Source organism: Bombus huntii, chromosome 7, assembly GCF_024542735.1.
Source record: "Bombus huntii isolate Logan2020A chromosome 7, iyBomHunt1.1, whole genome shotgun sequence".
In the NCBI taxonomy this organism is placed as follows: Eukaryota; Metazoa; Arthropoda; class Insecta; order Hymenoptera; family Apidae; genus Bombus; species Bombus huntii.
Genome location: NC_066244.1, coordinates 12604735 through 12626851, shown reverse-complemented (window position 1 = coordinate 12626851; position 22117 = coordinate 12604735). Strand labels below are relative to the sequence as shown.

Sequence of the window (22117 nt, the reverse complement as noted above, 5' to 3'; positions counted from 1 at the left end):
TTGTTTCACGATTATCCTGGTTATCACGTTTGTTTTCTGCGTGAAGCGAGTCGTTGGAATATTCGCGAAGTTAACGAAGCATTTTTCAGAAACAAAACCGGTGAAGAGGCGAATACTTAGGTGGAATTTTCCCATTAACTTCGTGACCATTAACTTCGTGACCATCTCGAAAATAAAAAATCAAACGTGTTCCATTCAATTTTATGTGGTCACGCGTGACTTCGCTTTTTTCACTGATAAAGACTGTGTGACGAGATCGTACTGCAATCTGCAGTATGGAAAAAGACAACTTAAAGTGCAAACCTTTAGTGCGCCCCGCTTGAACCGATGAATGCAGGACAATTAACCCTTTGAGTGCTATGGACGCATATACGAGTCCAGCGAGAGTCTATCTGTGTGGACTAAGGACCTATATATGTGTTTATCAATATTTTCAACCTCCTTAACGTTTATATAAATCATTGTATTACTTTTTATCTTTAATATATTAAAAAATGTCGAATAACCTTGAAGAATATACTACAAGAGACGATAGTGAAATAAATGAAAATTACAATTCATCGGACTCCGAAGAATATGTGGAAAACTATATAAATAATGGATTAGGTACACGTAGAAATAAAAATAGAAAATGGTGTAGAACATTGAGTACGTCTTCGGAGGAGGAAGATCCGCATTTAACTCAAAATATCGAAAACTGTAAACGGACGGAAATGTTCTTGTGGACGAAGAAGAATTTGACGCCCATATTACATATCTTTGACGATGGAAATTCCGGAGTAAAAGTGCATTTGAACGCACAGTCAACACCTTTTGATGCTTTCCAAATTTTCTTCTCGGAGGAATTGGTCTCTCAAATTACCGAACAGACGAACAACTACTTCAAGTATGTAAAAGATCATATAGCATGTAAAACGAATTCGCGTTTGAACAATTGGCAGAATGCCTCAGTCTGCGAAATGTATGGATTTTTCTGTACTACAATGCTAATGTCGCGGGTAAGGAAACTCTCTTTGAGGGAGTATTGGTCCACCGATGAAATGCTGAAAACCAGTATATTCCGGAAGATAATAGCACGAGACAGGTACATGTTATTATTACAAATGTTAAACTTCAATGATCATAACGTAATAAACGATGACCCGATAATAAAAATACGACCAGTAGTCGACAAACTGAAGAAATCCTTTTCACAGTCATTTACACTATATGAAAATCTATGCATCGACGAAAGCCTCGTACTATATAAAGGCAGATGTTATTTCAAGCAGTTTATACCTTCTAAGAGAAGCAGGTTTGGTATCAAGATATTTGTTCTTTGCGACTGTAGAACTAATTACGTATTGGATTTTATCATTTATACTGGAAAAAAGACAGAAATAAGTCAAAGTACTTCGACCATTGGGATTTCTGGAAACGTTGTTATGACGCTCCTTCAACCTTACTTTGAGAAGGGTCATACGTTAATTACGGACAATTGGTATACAAGCCCACGTTTATATACTTTGTTACACGAGCACAAAACCAATGCATTCGGAACTGTTCGCAAAAATAGGAGCGAAATGCCCCGTATGGAAGAAAGCTTGAAGAAAGGTGAAATTTGTTACCGATCTACGAATAATTTATTGGCGATGAAATGGCGTGACAAGAAGGATGTCTGGATGCTATCTACTGTACACGCAGCTAGGTTGATTGAAACGGAAAAACAAAACTATCGAACAGGGTTAAAGAAGACCAAACCATCGTGTATTGCAGATTATAACTCTTACATGGGTGCTGTAGACAAAGTTGATATGGTTTTAAGTACACTTAATTCTACAAGGAAAACCATAAAATGGTATAAGAAACTTTTTTTCCGTTTGCTAGATTTAGCAATATACAATGCATATATCCTATACAAAAATTCTACTGGTACGAAACAAAAATTTAATGAATTTCATTCGGCGCTGGTAAAAGACACTTTACGGAAATATCCACAAAGTAGAAGCGTAGTGGGAGGTGATAAAAAAGATTCGAAAGATATACCGTTTCGTTTAACAGAGAGACATTTTCTATCAAAATGTTCAAATCAAACGGACAAGGCACAATTAGCACGAAGAAAATGCGTTGTTTGCGCGAAACATAAAAAACGAAGTGATACGCGATATGAATGCAGAAAATGCGATGTCGGTTTATGTATCGATTGTTTTGAGACTTACCACACCCAAATGAACTTCTAATTTTAGTGGATTTGAATTGCTCAAAGTTTTTAGAAAATTGTTGAGAATTGTGGATCTTTGAAGCCGAAATAATGTTACAGGAACACTAAATTTACACTTGGAATTAATATTAGAATAGTTATATACTTATTTCATGGACGATTTCTTATATATTCATGGATACACACTTGCGCGCGTCTCGGCACTTTCTCCTATACTCGACCTATAACCCACTGAATAGTTTACATTCATCTGTTTTCGAAACGCCGCGCACACACATACCTCCACACACCGATACCCGCATACAAGTATCTCTACTGCGCATTTAACCCAGCCCAGCACAGAAAATTATACATGTCCAAACAAAAATAATTAAACAATTTTAATTTTATCAATATACATAAAAGTTTTTATTTTGTGAAATGAATCTGGTGTAGATATAATACGCATGTGATTTAAAACTAAATATTTCTTTGTTTAAAATATACGTAAAGAACTTTCCATACTTTTTTGGACTCGAATATTTAGATTTATTAACACAATTTCAAGTTTAAATATGTTTTACATTTTAATGTTTTTAATAGAATAAGTAATGTTCGAAAATAACTTTCTAGTTTTATTTCATTTGGTGTACAGGAATTACAATTATAACTTAGTTCCGCCATGCGTATTCAATTAACACAATTCACCTTAGCAAAAAAGGTATACCGTCTTCAATCATCGCAACCGCTAAGCGCGTGCCGTCCACGCGGATTGCTTTCGCCGGGAGTATCCAGCACTCAAAAGGTTAACGCCAAACATGCGAACAGTATATTGAAGCCAGTCATCGTCCTAAAATAAAAAAGTGACGAATTGAAAAGACGCAGGACTGATAACGATGAATGAATCTAATAAAAGAAACTTGGTTCACACTATGATTCAACGTTTTGCAACAAAGAGCGAAAAACTGTGGCGATTTAGAAAGACTGACAACAATAAAGGAAACCGAGTTCGTATTATAAATTGAATTTGCATTAGACAGGAAGCACGATCATGTGAAATAGATCGTAGGAATGACAAATATCATCGACATACGTTTCTGTGTAATTTCATGTTTGAAGATTGTTTAGTATAACACTAGAACGATCAAACTCGTCGCAGTGACAAGCTTCAAAATTTTCATTTGTGCAAATCGCTAAAAAGCTCCATAGCTCTTTTTGTAAAATTAACGTTGATTTCTGTTGAGTTAGTAAGACGACTACAAGAAACTTAGGAGAAAGGTACAAATCAGGAAAATCATTAATTTCAGATAACTTTTAATAGAAAAATCTGGATACTCGAAAATATTAAACACGTTTCTATAGGTACATAGGAAGATTTATAACAAAATACTCTATATAAATTCAATTCTTATTGTATATTTCGTTCCTACTTACCTCACTACTTACTCCTGAGAATCGTAGATATACTTGTACCAACTTTCGTCGAAGTACCTATTTATACCATCGCCTTGTCATTTCACTTACAATTATCTATTATATGGCATGTTTTATCGCACATTACCGATAGTTGTGCTACTAAAATTTACAAAACAGCAATAGCGTGGTAACAGAAATGAATACTTTCGCGCGTACAACATTACATAAAAGTAACCTTTGCGGTGAAAACTGCTCGTGTTTGCGTGTGCAACTATAATTCATCTTAAAAGTCATTGATTTGTAGGCACCGAGTTATCAGAAATCAATCACGTAAATCTTAAGAATCTTCTACTTGTACGCTTGATGGTTAACTAAGAGATGCCACTCAACGATGCTCATTTTTACGAAAATTTCGCAATGCTCCAACAGTGATACTTCACGCTCGCGCTATCATACGTTAACAGTATGTCGTACCTCTCTGTATATGATATATACGCACTCGAGAGAGAGACTGACACATCGTTACTCTTTTTTCGGGAATCAATCTCTTCTTTGCCATATTCTAGCCACGGATGCTCCGTATTTTCCTACGAATGGAATTCCCTTCGTTGCCACGTTCCCGGAATCGAGCAAATATCTTAGGACGCAACTAATCAGAATATTCTAAGTTATGATTTACCATTATCAGATTTTTTACGTCAGAGGAAATGCCTGTGTCGTTGTCTAACTTAATAGTTACCGTTCCATAATCACTCAAAGGAACAATGTTAAGATCGTATAAACCACGATATTCTATCTTACACAAAATTCAGGTCCTTTTATTCCAATCACATGACCATGATAATGTGACATCAATCGCATCTCAACCTACAACAGAGATAAGACATCGAGCTCCGACGTTCGAACACTTTTCCACATCATAACCTACACCAAGCCCCTCAGCATCCTCAAACCAAAAGGCATATAAGCCGAGACTTCAGCCAGCTCGGGCAGTTCTTGTTCTAGTTTCTGTTCTTGTGCAGCCCCTTTCTCTCCGGTTCAGTGTCATTCTGTTCTTGTAAGTGCTAAATTTATAATAAAGTTCGATAAAAGAAAATTAATAGTTGGGTTACGACTCAGCCTTCTTTTCTCTTACAATCCAAGTGTCAATTTTACGTTACAATAATCTTCAATGTAGCTCCTCAATATATAATATTCCAAAATTTATTGGATGTATAGGATGTACGAACCATGAAATTCTAACGCGAGCAATTGAACGCGCAAATAGAGGTCCTCTAGCATCCAGCACGTAATTCCTGTTATTTGTCACCGAGATGATCTCGTGTCCTTAGACACACCCCATTATAGTTTTCCTCTGTGGCATCATCGGGACGGGACGGGCATTCTTTTACGCGCTCCCGTCGACCAAAGAGTAACGTCTTTACGCTCAGCAATTATTTTTACGAGTCAGACTTAGATTCAGCGAGAACGCCCATCTGTCATCCCGTTGGCCGCGGTTTCGTTATTGAACCGGAGACCACTGTCACTAGTGTCGCGGACGTCTCACCGCCGTGGTAGATTGTCAAACCTGTGTTATTCATATGTGGCGGCACGGTCCACGGAACTTTTCAACGGCTCCGGATGCAAAGCGCGACGCCGCCAAAGCGCAACACCGACGTGCCCAATGTACCATCGATATCTTTACACTCTTTCCGCCGAATTCTCGGAAGAGCATACACGTGTCAGCACTGGCGGCACATCTAATGAATGCACGCTAGTGGGGGATATCGTTGGGCTACGAAGGGAAGAATCTGCGCGATCCGAAACAAAAGGGCAGACAGTCTGCCTTACGCCATTAAATGTGTAACTCCTCGGTACTATTTGCATAGCAATGCGTCGAATGATCTCTCGGTGTTTATCGTTATTTGTTAGTTGTTACCAGTTGTCTGTTAAGTGTAATTGTTAATTGTTAATTGTTAACTCTGATTGTTGATTAGTTCTAATTAAACTATTGTTCGTTAAAAACACCAAGAGTAGTTCCTTACGCACCTATCACCATACCACCTCACATACCTGTGTCAATAAATCGTATCTTCGTTACACCGCAACGATGGCTACCTTCAATGAAGACTCCTCAAACACCGACAACCCTATCCCCAATGTCATTCCGACATATATATCCACCGAAAATGTGCTCTTGTAGACAAACGCTCGATTCGCGTCATAGCTTTTAAAGCTTGTCGCATCTCAATCCGTTGGAAAAAGTTTTTCCTGCAGCATATTTTATTTTTACGAACCAACAAGGTCTTTGTTTATTTCCTTCTTTTTTTTGCTCCAATTTCCCCATTGTTTTTTCAAGGATAGTATTTCAGAGCCACTAGTCAAGTTTATTGTAACAATAAACGTACGTTTCGGAAACATTTTGTGCTGTGAAACAGAATACACTAAAGTTTGAAGGTCACATCGATTTTCGAAAGTTTATAAATGGAGGTGTATGACAGTATCACCAGCTGTTGCTGTCCAAGTAACTCCAACATCGAAATACTACAACGATTCCAATCGAAAACGCTAAGAGCCTTAATAGACGCACCTTGGTATGTTACCAACGAAACCATCCATCGCGACCTCAAGATACCTACAGTCAAAGAGGAAATAGCAAAATATAGCGACAGATATAGCAAAAGAGTTAACAAACACCGAAACCCCCTAATCGCTGGACTACTCGATACGACGGACCAGATTCGCAGGCTGAAGAGGCACTACCCGCTAGACCTAAACGTTAGATTCATTTAGTTATCCAAATTAAGCATATGCACTTACTTATAATACTTATAAATTATACCTATCTATAATAAGTATTAACTTATTGTAAATAAACAGCCATGTCACTGCGCCACGTCAGAAAAATTACTGAAAATTCTCAACGCGAGAATTGATTGTAATTTCAACAAATAAATAAAAAAAAAGTACCTTTGTAATATCGTAGAATAGCTTTGATTGGAGATCGGCTGAAAATAGAAAAACCGTGTACGTCGTGTTTCTGTGGTTCGTTTACATTTCAGTTCGCTGTGGAGTGCCGAAGCGTGCAGACGTGTCTCTAGTGCCCAGCGTAGTTCGAAAACAACACGTGTCGCCCAACCGTCGAAAGAGAACACAGCTAAGTGTCCCTTACCTTTTAGGGAGAAGAAAATCCCACGCACCTAACCCCAACCCGAATACTAGCCTCACAGCCTCACGACTAGTTGTTCATTCCGAATTAACTAGCTCGATGATGGCCCAGCAACCGCGACCAGGCTCTCCGGAGCAGACTCGCAGCTATCCCGCGCTACCCCCCTCCCCCCCCCGTGGCAGAAGTGTAGCAGAACTCTCCGCACTAACGACGCTAACACTACAAAGAAAAGGAAAATAGAAACAGCAACGCAAATAAACACACACAACAGGTTCGCCGTATTGGAATCCTCAAACGACGCCATGGAAATCGTAGAACCGCCACCAAACCAACACTCACAGAGAATCCCCCCTCCCCCACCAATATTTGTGGACGACGTCATTGACATACAGACAATGATCAAGTCCCTAGAGAGAGATACCAGCAAGGAGGAATATAACCTTAAGATAAGCAACAACAAGGTGAAAATACTACCGACGAACCCAGAAGCTTACAGAAAACTCACCAAGACACTCAGGACCCTGAACGCCAACTTCCACACCTACCAACTCAAACAGGAAAGGCCTTTCCGGGTAGTCCTACGAAACATACACCACTCAGCAGACATAGACGAACTAAAATACGAACTCTCAAAACTCGGCCACGAAGTCATCAACGTAAGTAATATAAGGCATAGAGTCTCGAAAGACCCGTTATCCTTATTCTTCCTAGACATTAAACAAAAACCGAACAATAAGGAAATCTACAACATCAGTCGCCTAATGAACGCGATAGTAAAGATCGAACCACCGCTCGTGAAAAAAGAAATAGTGCAGTGCAAAAGGTGCCAAAGGTACGGTCATACGCAGAAATACTGCAACCATACTTTCCGCTGCGTTAAATGCGCAGGCACTCACTCCACTGACCAGTGCGCCAAATCACCGGAAACCCCAGCGAAATGCATCCACTGCCAAGGGGACCACCCTGCCAACTACAAAGGCTGCCCAGCATATAAAACACTATACACGAACAGGTACCCTAAGCTCAGAGCAAAAGAGGTATCCAACCAAACACCCAGCCCGCCGAAATTCACGACTACCCCAACCCCCTCAACCAACCAAACACCCAGTCCTACCAAAATCATCTCCACCTCAACCTCCTATGCCCAAGCAGTACAAGGCATCCAAAATAACCCGAACAGCCAAAGGAACCTTCCCCAAAACAGTGTCCCCAACCCACCTAACACAGACAACTCCTCAAGGCTTGAAAAGCTAATAGAGAAACAATCGGAGCAAATAAATCACTTGCTATCGCTACTAACACTCATCGTGGAAAAATTAGCACGCCCCGACTCAAAATAAAACCAAGGCGTATAGCACTCTGGAACGCCAACGGTCTAGCGCAACACAAACTTGAACTAGAACTCTTCTTAAAACACCAGCAAATCGACGTAATGCTCGTATCGGAAACCCACTTCACCGACAAGAGCTACCTGAAAATAAATGGTTACAAATTCTACCATACCCAACACCCCAGCGGAAAGGCCCACGGTGGCACCGGAATAATAATCAAAGCAAGTATCAAGCACTACGAGCTCCCATCATTCCAGAAAGACTACCTCCAAGCAACAAACGTAGCAATAGAAGACTGTCATGGCTCAATCACCACCTCAGCAGTATACTGCCCTCCCAGACACTCCATCGCCAAAGAAGACTTTGATAACTTCCTGGACACCCTGGGCAATAGATTCATAGTTGGAGGAGACTACAACGCCAAGCACATCCAATGGGGCAGCAGACTGGTTACAGCAAGAGGCAAAAACCTCTTAAACAGCATAATAAACAACAACCTCAACTACCTCACCACATACGAACCCACATACTGGCCCACTGATACCAACAAAATACCCGACTTTCTCGACTTCTTCATAACTAAAAATATCCCATCAAGACACGTCCAGATCAACTCCTCGGCTGATCTCTCCTCTGATCATTCTCCCGTGATAGCAACAATCAGTTCAACAATCATCGAGAATACACCTAATGGCTCCATTCACAACCAACACACCAACTGGCAGCTCTTCAGAGAAGTCTTTACACACTCAACCTCAGCCTTCACCCCACTAAAAACAAAGGAAGATATCGAAGCAGCCACGGAATACTTAAACACGAGCATAATAAACGCAATCCGCCTCTCCACACCGACAAAGCCATCTAGCAGCAAACAAGAATATCCCCAATACATACTAAAAAAAATAGCAGAAAAACGTAGACTAAGAAGAGTATGGCAGACTCATAGATCACCGGAGAACAAACGCAAACTTAACAGCGCAACTAGAAAGCTATCCAGAACCTTAAGAAACTATAAAAACGACTGTTTCCATAAATACCTCGCCAGCTAATCCCCCACAGCCGACGCCAACTACTCACTATGGAAGGCCTCCAGGAAACTCACACGCCCCCCACAAATAATCCCACCTATCCGCCGTCCGCAAGGTGGATGGGCGCGAAGCCCTATAGAAAAAGCCGACCTGTTTGCCAAACACTTGTCAAAAGTATTCAAACCCCATTCCCCCCAAGCCGCCGCGGACGTTACTGAATACCTGCACACCCCCTTCCAAATGTCCCCTCCTATCGAACCCTTCTCCTCTGCAGAGACTATAGAAACAATCAGTCGCCTAAACCCCAAGAAAGCAGCAGGACACGACCTAATAGGCAATAGAGCAATCAAGGAACTTCCCACAAAAGGGATAGCACTCATCACATCGATTTTTAATGCTATCCTTTGCCTGGAACATTATCCTAAGGCTTGGAAAATCTCATTGATTACCCTCATCCCTAAACCCGGTAAACCGATATACGAAACCTGCTCCTATCGTCCAATCAGTCTTTTACCTACCCTGTCCAAACTATTCGAGAAGATGCTCACGAACCAACTCCTTCCAATCCTAGAGAACTTGAAAACACTCCCAGGTCACCAATTCGGCTTCCGAAAACATCATTCTACAGTAGAGCAAATCCACCGCTTAACTCATACGATCAGCCAAACACTCGAAAAGAAAAAATATTGCTCAGCGGTTTTCCTAGACATCCAACAGGCATTCGATAAAGTATGGCATGAAGGGCTACTATACAAACTTAAAAAGATCCTACCCCACCCCTACTACTCCATCCTAAAATCTTACCTAACCAACAGACAATTCATGGTTAAATGCCTAGACGCCACTTCCGCAACATTCCCAATAGAAGCCGGCATACCCCAAGGTAGTGTCCTCGGCCCCCTACTGTACTTCATCTACACTGCCGACCTACCTATATCAAACGATATAACAATAGCGACATTTGCAGACGACACAGCGCTATTAGCTACCCACGCAGACCCGGTAATAGCCTCATCCACTCTCCAGCGAAGTCTCGACTCCATGGAAAAGTGGTTTCACAAATGGGGCTTCAAAGTCAACGAAAAGAAATCCTCACATGTAACCTTCACGCTCCGAAAACAAACCTGCCCCCAGGTCACCATCAACAATGCAACAATTCCTAGCAGCGACACAGTCCGATACCGGGGCATGACCCTGGACAGGAGACTAACGTGGAAGACACACATCTCAGATAAAAGGAAGGGATAAGATAAAAGGGTCTACAAGACCGTAATAAAATCTGTCTGGACCTACGGAATCCAACTATGGGGAACAGCAAGTAACTCCAACATTGAAATACTCCAACGCTTTCAATCGAAAACGCTAAGATCCCTAATTGACGCACCTTGGTATGTAACCAATGAAACAATACACCGCGACCTCAAGATACCCACCGTCAAAGAGGAAATAGCAAAATATAGCGACAGATATAGCAAAAGAATCAACAAACACCGAAACCCCCTAATCACTGGACTACTCGATACGACGGACCAGATTCGCAGGCTGAAGAGGCACTACCCGCTAGACCTAAACGTTAGATTCATTTAGTTATCCAAATTAAGCATATGCACTTACTTATAATACTTATAAATTATACCTATCTATAATAAGTATTAACTTATTGTAAATAAACAGCCATGTCACTGCGCCACGCCAGAAAAATTACTGAAAATTCTCAACGCGAGAATTGATTGTAATTTCAACAAATAAATAAAAAAAAAAAAAAAAAGTTTACATTTAAGAGTGTCTACGTGACTAAAGGCACGTAGTTGGTAGTTCTTACATAGGTATGAGGGAAACAGTAGACAACGTTAGAAGAAGGACGGTTTCGCTATCCAAGGCGAATCGAAAAGTGTGCGTGTTGCGAGAATCAGAGTTGATCGAGACGTCGAAGCATAGAGTCGTTAGAATTGAGTTGCGAGTGTTGTCGAGTGTTAGAATTGCTAGTGAGAGAGAGAGAGAGAGAGAGAGAGTTACCAAATAGTTGTCAAGTTATTTGTTGTAAATACGAGCGTTGCATGTAGTTTTCCTGTTAATCAAACATCGTTTCTCTGTCTAACTAATATCTGTATTTTCAATCCATTATTAATATATTCCGATACTACACCTTCCATAAATCTCATAGATTTCCTAGTAAAGGTCCTTCAAACCAAACAAACGTCTATTTCCGAAGAATTTCTAAAGACTATTGTCTACCACGGCTGGACAAGGGAAAGTTAGTTTTTCTCACGTACGCTGCAACTTTCCTCCCACTAACCACCTTCTCTCGAGGGCGGTTAAGACCCTTCGTTTAACCAATTAACAACGAAGCCTATTCCCTCACTCTCCTAACTAAAATCGTCACCAACAAATCCGATGGTCCCGTGCGCTAGACACACCCATCCTTAGCTTTCCTCCGAGACAGCATCGTCTCCCAAGACAGTACTGATTTTACATCCTTCGAACGGTCAACATCTTTTTAACCGGGTATACACACCCGTAGATCAGTCACTCATTCATCTCGTACATACGCACCAGCGTAACTGCCTTCGTTATAAGTTGTTGGAATAAACGGTGAAATATAACTTACTCTACTGTGTCATATTCATTTAACCACCTCTGTTATCTTAACCGAAACTGGGGAGCGACTACTTCGCGGCGTCGATTCACCGAATCGTAGCGAGAAGTACGTATCGTAGTTTATGATTTGCAACAGAATCCCTGCATCAACGCATGTTCGCGAAACATACAACTTCACGCACCAAATGTCGATTACAGTCAATCGACGCTAATAATCAATAATTTGTCTGCGAGATGCTCCTCTGGAAGTTTTAACTATATATATTCCGGTTTTAACTATATATATTTAACTATATATATTAACTATATATTTTCCCTAGGAACAGTAAGATTTTAACGATACAACTTTATCAAGAGATCTTAATGTCATAAACGGTATCGAAACTTCGTAATTAATATTGTTAAGGAAGAAAATATTGGTAATCTCCTCGAACGACGAGCGCTTGATATTCACAATTAGAACTCGATATCTTAGCTTCTTATAATATCCTAATAAAATGTTATTTATCGATTACAATTGTCCTGTCGTATTTTATTGTGTTTACTTTATAAATGTGAACTTTATTCAAAAAGAGTTCATCGATGATTATCCATTACAGGTTGTTAATAAACCTGAATCATGCACAAAGGAATTGCCGTTAATAACTTAAGATTCTCTGCCCGTCGTACAGGGTATATATAGTAATTATTCTCGACGATCGTAACGTTTAAGTCCAATTCGAGCTTATAGTCCCATGCGAGTTAAACAACGACAATAGTTTGAATTTCTATTTGTTCGTTTGTCGTCTGTTTATACCCGGAGCACCTGCTGTAAACCAATAAAAAATTTATTAGATCTATAAATAACACATATAAAACTTATTAATTTATAATTAATATAAAATAGGAGAGCACGAAACTTCCTATTTTATGGATATGTTAAATCTTTGTAAAAAATACCATATCATTAGTATCATTTTAATCGTTCTAAAGGATTTAGCCGCACAAAGCTGGGACCCTTGGAAGAATCGATATTCACGCGTGACAAATTGAAATTGTACAAAGGTTCCGGTACGAACATCACAAGTGTCGATACCAGGGGCACAGGCACATGTTCTGGGTTTATTATATATTTATAAAGGGCTGACGATTTAGTGGATGGTCCGGGTAAATTTAAATTGTAAATTAACGCATTGCTGGTTTCAAATAAAAGCCTGGATAAGAGCGGATATGGTATGAGAGTCTGTCGTGGAAAGGGGAACAGGCCGCTTTTATTTGTAAAGTTTGAATCTCCTCGATATTGAAGATGTTGAAGCTGCAAATATGTATTTCATTTTAATCCATTCGAGACCGAGATTTAATTGTAAGACTTCTCCCGATGGAAAAATATTTACTGGTCTGGAATCGTGCATCGCTAATTAGTAAAAAAGTTATAAGCAAGAAAGCAATTTTACTACCGGATTGGTATTTCTATTTTATTGGAGATTAATTAACCTGAGTAAACCAACAAAAACTTATCGAAAATCAATCGAAATTAAATCACCTTTTCAAACAGGCTATAAATAGCCAACTAATATTTGCAGTAATAAACTTCACTTTCGAATAAAGTATACGCTCTATAAATTGTAAATTGATAATTTCGTTATTATATCATTTTTCTTAGTCTAAACTGAATTCAGTGAAAAGAGCTTTCAATTGAATTACACACTTCATTAGTTTATGAATTATATTCGTTACCATACGTACAAAAGAAGGTTGACTGGTTTAAAAATTCAAAGGGTAGAACCTCCAAGCTCACGATTGGAAACAGATTCAGTTCAATGGTTTAATTTGCCATTTAATTGAATTCTCTGGCAATTTCAGCGAACTGTGGGCTTTAGAAGTGTCCAGCATTCAAAGGCAAGACCTCCTCCATTTTTCTCTTTCTTTCAGTTCCAACCTCAAGTAATTGACCTGTTAATTCGACGCTATATTTACATGCTCGCAAGGGATTCAGACGACTTCATTGCGTTAAATTCGCAATTTAGCAAACACGAATGTCTCAATCAATTTGTAGTTCGAAACAAATAAAAGATAATCAATTTTTCAAAATAACAATCGATATGTTCAATGCATTTGTCGATGCATTTGATCGTTATGTTCATTTAGCATTTTTATAATAAAAGCGTAGAACACATGTACATACATATAATATTCCATGAAATGATTTATACAGACTATGAGTCTCGTTTTATCATATTATAAAAGAATGAATTTTTCCCAATAAATGTAACTTCATACAAAATCTCGTTTAAAAAATTCAGTTTTTATTCTCATCAAATTAATTTAATATCGGAATATGTCATTTTAGTCGTTATAAAAATTTTATGTCAAAAAGCGTTCACAGATACATATATAAATAAATGTCCAATCCTATGCATTTATTTAAGCTGAAATCTGAACTTAAATATTTATTAACAATATTCTGACGAATATGTAATGAAAGATAAAAGCAGCTTTATTTTTTTTATAGGATGGCTCATGCTTTTTATTCATTTTATGTTTTTCGTTGTCGGCGCGTAACTACCTCTCAGCCGCATGAATGCCAGGTTTCACTACTCAGAAGCGAAGAAGCAAATATACGTTACCTTGCATGGAAAGACGTTAGATACACATAAAAGTAATAACGTAGCTATTTACACATGGGGAATATTTATTTTTGTATGAAATATTTTTGCTTCTGAATTCTCATTATAAATGTACGTCCATTTACGGTTAAGAAAATATTATTAGAGAAATATTAAAACGAGACGCTAAAAGAACATTTTAATAAAGTACAAATGATTATTTGTTCTTTATTAAATTGCACTGCTGTAACTCTAATTTTACTAAATTCAAAATGAATCATTTATAAACTAAACCGGAATATAAAATTTTATTCCGCAAAAATCATAAAGTTAAAAGTTAGGAACGAATAACAAATGAATAACCTAGTTTCATTAAAAGGCACGTGTACGCCAATCCGCGTAATAACTTTGACACTCCAATTATTATAAAATATGTATCCTTAAGGGATTTTTTTGCGCGAATGCAATATACTTTTCATACGTGCAACTGAATAAATGGGACGTGATTTTCAATATTTCTTTCTGTAGAATTTATAACAAAGTAACTTTTTCACAAATGTTTTCGCTAACATTTTTACAACGTAAATGTCTTCTTTTGTAATTAATAATTTCAACATTTCTCTGAACAGTTTCGTTGCGATAGAAAAAATATACAAAGCTTATGACGTGCTTGTTTAAAAATATTTATACGGAACAAGACTTTGAATTTGTCAGACCAATCGTCCTAACGAACGAATAAATTAAACGACTCGTAACAAAAAATTATTCCTGTCCATGTTTCTCTTTGTAAAAGTAATTCAAGGCAAGTTAGATGAATCGCTGTGTACCGTATTCGCGTAGCATGTGCTTTAACGACCAGCGTGCAAGCGTTAACGGTGTGCTTTAGTTTCTCTCTGGTTGTGTTAAGTGTTTAAGTAATGAGCATATACTCACTACGGGCGGTTTGCATGAGATCACCTGGCACCACTTCGGCTTCGAATGATAGCAGATGCAGAGACTGCAAACCGCAGGTCCCGGCACAAGCATAAGACCATGTCGAATGGTTTCTCCTTGAAAGTCAGTACAGTTGTCGTCTATAGCATCTGAAAACGATTCTCAGCTTGAATATCTTTGCCATTCGACGGTCGTACGCGCAGTTACGTTAACCGTTTCAACGCCACTCAGCGTGATCATGTTGTACGCGTAGTGTGGTGAACTGTGTCGCGATGTTTAGTTACGATTGTCAATTCACAACGCGCTCGGTTCCGAACGTAGCTTGTCGCTAGTCATATCAGAGTTTCCTCTCGTAATTACTTTTCTTTCAAATAATCGTAAACCAAATAAAGAAAAAACTAATGTATAAATTACCTCTTGAATTGGAAAACCAATTACAGAACGTCACACAAACAAAAGGTAAAGCACGAATATTTGGCAACCTTTTGACTCTTTAGTGTAACGTTTCTGATATAGCTGATGAAGTGAAGCGTGAACGCGTTGAACGGTATGTTCCGGCAAAAAAAAAGAGCAGTGCAATCGAGTTGATCGGCACTTCTCGTAAATAAATAAACGAAGCGCTATTGCGCTTCATGGTACAATCCGATACGGATTTTTAAAACATCCCTGATACTGAAACGGCTAATAGCGTTACGAAAACGATCGTGCCAGGAAATTTTTGTTCAACGGATCCGTATTGCGGCTGCCACGATGCTTCTACGTAGCATTGATGCTTCATCGATGAAGCACGATTGAAATTGGATATTCGATTTCTTACTGGGGAGAGAGTTTTCATATCGTGTTTACTGTTTCACTTCGCAAGTGTGCTTTACAGTATACGTTAGAACTTGAAATCGAGCTATTTGAGTTAAAGTCGCTTGAAGCTTGAAATGACGTTTAAAGGATATAAGAATAATAGAAGGCTAAAATTCAAAAGTGTATATACGTACATATACATTTCAATAAAAATAGCAGATAATCTCAAGTAAAAAAAGTAGATTCGCGCTAGTAAAATAGTTTCAAAATACTTGTGAAAAGTCAAACGACTTGACTAATTAAAAATGGATGTAAGAGCTTAAAGGACAAAGGCGTATAAGAGTATCAATTAAGTAACAAATTCACAGTGACAAAGAGGTTTCCAGTCGATCGAGTTCAAATAAATCGGCTAATTTGAACGAAACTTTAGATGCACGAGAAGCGACACTCGTCCTCAAGGACTACGAAAGTTCTACTGGGATGAATGAAAACTTTTGTCTGACCCGGTGTGTTTACACAAGATGCGCGAATCTCGAGTACAGCTTGCATTAATTAAAGTAATTGGTTGGTTTGATTGGTTGACCAATCCCTGGGGAAAGATTCTTTACGATTTGGAAACTCAAGAGAATATGGCAGTCACCGATATCAAAAAAAAAAAAAAAAAAAAAAAAAAAATTTCAACAAATAAATAAAAAAAAAAATCGATTTAGCCATCTTCCTCTGTATTTGTTGAATTTATTAGCAAGCATTACTTATTACTTCGTATGTTTCTTTTTTCTATCAGATCTAAAAGTTGTTGAGGAAGTAAGGGCTCAGATACCTACATTTTCTCAGAGACGTACAGATTTGTACGACACTGTCTGTAAGAAGGAGTAACTCTACACTAAAACAGAAAATGTATTTTTATAATATTTCTACTACAATATCCTTTTTTTGTGAATTATTACTAATTTCTTATCATTTGTACTAAATGAATGACTCAATTAAGAAAACCAAAACGTTATAAATAATAATCTGTATATCTTGTGTATCAACATGTAATTGGATATTATAATAATATAGGAATGCTATAATAATATAGGATAATAATATAGGAGAATAATAATATAGAAAAAAATACATGCTTTTAAACACCTTTAATATCGATCACATAAATTGTTATAATTCACAATGATTACGCATACATAAAAGACCCTTTGATAGTAAAATTTACGATCAAAAGGTAATTACGTATCGTTTAACAACATTTAATTTATAACACCTTTTAAACATTTAGACAGATTAACACATAACACTTCTTATATATAAACATCAATTCGAAGTTATCAGCTTGGAGAAATTGGTCGATTAATACCTGTAGATTGTCTGTCTCGATGAAAGACTTAAAGAGAGCAAAAACATGATAATGCCGCTAATATAATATTCCTTCTTTCTTGTATCTGTCTGCCTCTCAGGTCGTTTTACTAATTACAATAAGTAATTTCGACTTCTTTGCGCTCTCTTTTAACGCATTCGAGACCGAAAGAAATTCATATCAGTCAGTAGGCAAGGGTATAATATACATATTTTATATATAACTTATGTAGTAATGTATATATCATGTTAATTTCATATTTTTTTCAATATAGAATTATTATATATATATATATATATATATATATATATATATATATATATATATATATATATATATATATATAACTGTACATAATACATTATAGAATAACATAGTATATAATTTTATATTTTAAAAATATGAAGCATACTATTTAAGATTGTCATCGATTTAAAATCAAAGTATGAAAAGGATACCCTGGAGAGAGTAAAACACAGAATCATTCTAACTAAACATTCAGATCGTACCGACACCTAGGTATCGTCTTACAATTAAATCTCGGTCTCGAATGGATTAAAATGAAATACATACTTGCAGCTTCAACATCTTCAATATCGAGGAGATTCAAACTTTACAAATAAATGTAAATTGCGATGTAAAACAAAGCGATGTAAAAAGGGAAAAGGGAGGAAAGAAGGAACAGGGAAGCAAAGAGAAGAAACGAATTTTTCATTTTCTCGAAAGTGGATCAAGTTTCAGGCTGCTCGCCAAAGAGTCTGTAGCTAACGAGACAAGATTAGACAAACCACGCTTTAAAATTGTCACAGAACTATAATAATCCTCGAAATCAATACGATTCGTCGATCCATCGCCTGATTAAAAAATGAGATAGGATGAAGCTCACTAGTCGGCCTTTCAACTTTCAATAGCGCTTACGGCTCGTATACTCTAGTTTGAATGCTACAATGTAAGCCAAGTCAGCTGTAACTAGCGTTCGCGTGATTGTCGCTATCTATTATTCACGCGTTACACGTTCACCAGACAAACGCGTCTACCGGTTGACATTGTTTTCTGTCCTGAGTTTCAAAGCAATTATGTTGCTTCGTGTAATCAAATCTCGCCAAACTAACGATAAGTTCTTGTTTGATCTTACACAGTTATTAAAACTATACAAGTTAAACCAATCTAGCCTAAACAAGTAATGTCGTTATATATTCTTTTTTAAATCTATATATTGTTTAATAAATCGTGGTTAGGATATAGTAGCTGACAAAAATATTCGGACAAATATATTTGTAGAAACATTTTAGGAGTGTATTATGCATAGTGGCACTATTTAATACTGTACTGTGACTATCATGGTCGTGTTGGTATTATTCGAAACTAATCTGAAAATCTGTATGGAATTTGTAAGATATTTAGTACGAGTACTGTGCATTACTGATATGTACACAACCGAGACGAGATAACGATCCATCGTTCATCGCTACGCGTTGCTAATAGCAACGTATAATGCATATATATCTCGCAGACCATAAAAGTACCCAATGGAACCACGTTTAATATTTGATAATAATGTCCCATTACAGTTTCGTCATTTTCAATTAATTAAACACGACCCTCTCTTTAAAAATTAGAAGACAAAATACGTAATACAAATCTACTCGAAATCTTTTAAACCTTACGGACGACTACTTATGGTCTTTAAAAGCAGCAGGGATTAACAGAATAGTAACTGCGGATTTTTCTCGGACCGCAGCATGCAATATGAAATACGATTATTAAAATGTACACTGGAAATCTCATATCCATAAGATACTCGTGCTTGTAGGACCTTGAAAATGAATTCTTAACTCAAATAGTCGACCGCGATACTCGAGAAATTTTGTGAAGCTGACGTCAATACCAATATGTACCGTCGTTGTGCTATTATTTCGTGATAAACCGTATTGATTGCACTTCCATTTCACGGAATTAATTTTTCGTGTGCGTGTGCAACTATAATTCATCGTAAAAGTCATTGATTTGTAGGCACCGAATTATCAGAAATCAATCACGTAAATCTTAAGAATCTTCTACTTGTACGCTTGATGGTTAACTAAGAGATGCCACTCAACGATGCTCATTTTTACGAAAATTTCGCAATGCTCCAACAGTGATACTTCACGCTCGCGCTATCATACGTTAACAGTATGTCGTACCTCTCTGTATATGATATATACGCACTCGAGAGAGAGACTGACACATCGTTACTCTTTTTTCGGGAATCAATCTCTTCTTTGCCATATTCTAGCCACGGATGCTCCGTATTTTCCTACGAATGGAATTCCCTTCGTTGCCACGTTCCCGGAATCGAGCAAATATCTTAGGACGCAACTAATCAGAATATTCTAAGTTATGATTTACCATTATCAGATTTTTTACGTCAGAGGAAATGCCTGTGTCGTTGTCTAACTTAATAGTTACCATTCCATAATCACTCAAAGGAACAATGTTAAGATCGTATAAACCACGATATTCTATCTTACACAAAATTCAGGTCCTTTTATTCCAATCACATGACCATGATAATGTGACATCAATCGCATCTCAACCTACAACAGAGATAAGACATCGAGCTCCGACGTTCGAACACTTTTCCACATCATAACCTACACCAAGCCCCTCAGCATCCTCAAACCAAAAGGCATATAAGCCGAGACTTCAGCCAGCTCGGGCAGTTCTTGTTCTAGTTTCTGTTCTTGTGCAGCCCCTTTCTCTCCGGTTCAGTGTCATTCTGTTCTTGTAAGTGCTAAATTTATAATAAAGTTCGATAAAAGAAAATTAATAGTTGGGTTACGACTCAGCCTTCTTTTCTCTTACAATCCAAGTGTCAATTTTACGTTACAATAATCTTCAATGTAGCTCCTCAATATATAATATTCCAAAATTTATTGGATGTATAGGATGTACGAACCATGAAATTCTAACGCGAGCAATTGAACGCGCAAATAGAGGTCCTCTAGCATCCAGCACGTAATTCCTGTTATTTGTCACCGAGATTCAACAGTTCGATTCATCACGATGCTGCGTACGTGAAAAATATGGAAAAACGAAGAAAACATCAGGCCAGAAACATTACAGTGTGCATTTCTTTCTTTTGTTTTTTCCTTTGAAACATATATGGCGTTAACGATATGTAAACAGGAATTCACTAACTGCCGATATTCTGTTTCATACTCTTCTAATTTTGTTTATATCAGATTCTCTATTATGATTAGACCGTGCATGTTTATATAAATTCGTAGCTTTATTTAACACTATTACAGAAATACAATTATGGAAATTGAACTTGAATAAAACTTTCTTTCATTCAATACAATTAAGTATCATAACTCATTTATTACGTTAATCCTTAACAATATAAAAAAAAACCTTATTTCCAATATCTTTGCACATTATATTCGATGCAATCTGTGTATTTCTACACTTTACATTTACTATAAATGTACAATCTATTTATAACTCATCACAATGGTTTAGTTTAAATTACACGTTCGTAGAATACACGACTTACACTTGTCACCAGAGGGCCATCGATATCAACATAGGGCTAGGCGATATTAATGCTTTCTCACTAGTGGTCACATTGATACTGTTTGTTTCGATAAATATAACTTCCAACACAAGTTTTTCTATCCCAGTGTCTAAGGCAAAGGTCTGCTAGGTCATAGCCTTACTGAAGAGTCCGAACTAGCAGATCTCGGACGAAAAACACTATTTCTCTCTTCTCCATCTCCTTTATTTGACTACCCTACTCGTCCGTCTTCCCTCTTGCAGTGCGTAAGGCAAGATGGAGTGACAGAAAGGGAAGAGGATGATTGTAGCGCCGGAAAATTGCCCATGGGAGTGTGACATCAATCACATCTCAACCTAAATCAGTGATAATACATCGACCTCCGACCTTCGGACACTTTTGGACACTTTTGGACACATCACCACCTTATCATCATAGCATACACCAAGGCTGTGACGCACCTCAGTCCACATCAGAGATAGGATATGGACCCCCGACCTTCGGACACTTTTCTACATCATAACCTACACCTAACTAACTCAACATCCTAAAACCAAAACGTATATAAACCGAGACTTCACCCAGCTCGGGCAGTTCTTGTTCCTCTTCTAGTTGCTGTACTCATACAACCCCTATTCTCCGGTTCGATGTTATTTTGTTTATACCCGCAAGAGAGGGTAGGAGATCCGACCGGCCTTGGATACAGTGTCCGGCCGTGGGAGGGAGGAATCCGTCTTCAATGTCTCTGCCATGTACATAGCTTTGTTTCCCCCTCCTTCCATTGTGTCTAAGGCATGAGCCTGCTAGGTAAGCCTTACTGATGAGTCCACTAGCAGGCTCTGGACGAAACACACTTTTTTTCTTCTTTTTCTCCGTCTTCCTTCATATATCCGTGATAATTGTAGGCTGCTGGCTGTAGATGTCGCTTGCCGGGGGTGAAGTACTGCTGTATTTTCTTCTTATTTAGATGTCGTGGAAGAAAATTCGGACTTTGGAAAAGTACGAGGCGCCGGGATTTGAACCCGGGATCCGAACGTTTGTACTCTATGGCGCTAACCACTGCGCTGCCGTCGTCCGACACTAGTTGGTTTCGAGTGGTGAGATTTGCGTTCTCGTGTGCCGCCACGAGAGGAAATCTCAGTGTGCTTTCTGAACGAAGAACGCGGATTCGTTGTTCACACTTTTCGTTAGGAAAATGAGGGTGCCCATTGA

At 38.0% G+C, this 22117-nt stretch overlaps 2 protein-coding genes, 1 long non-coding RNA gene and 1 pseudogene across 10 annotated transcripts in view; 2 read left to right on the top strand and 2 right to left on the bottom strand.

Moving 5' to 3' along the window:
• Positions 1-22117, bottom strand: part of LOC126867333 (venom protease-like) — a 138718-nt gene that overhangs the window by 69434 nt on the left and 47167 nt on the right. The window lies entirely within an intron of this gene.
• Positions 1-22117, bottom strand: part of LOC126867366 (venom serine protease Bi-VSP-like) — a 45333-nt pseudogene that overhangs the window by 20362 nt on the left and 2854 nt on the right.
• On the top strand, positions 495-2219 carry LOC126867227 (piggyBac transposable element-derived protein 4-like). Its single transcript, XM_050621467.1, has one exon. The coding sequence runs from the start codon at positions 495-497 to the stop codon at positions 2217-2219; it is 1725 nt and encodes a 574-aa protein (XP_050477424.1).
• On the top strand, positions 4402-20710 carry LOC126867382 (uncharacterized). Of its 2 annotated transcripts, none has more exons than XR_007690232.1 (2): positions 4402-4652; positions 20295-20710. It is a non-coding gene; the product is annotated as an uncharacterized LOC126867382 (long non-coding RNA). The 2 variants fall into 2 exon arrangements; XR_007690231.1 differs by lacking the exon at positions 4402-4652 and adding an exon at positions 19866-20133.

Coding starts and splice junctions, on each gene's coding strand:
- LOC126867227 (XM_050621467.1), top strand. CDS start 495: ATGTCGAATAACCTTGAAGAATATACTACAAGAGACGATAGTGAAATA.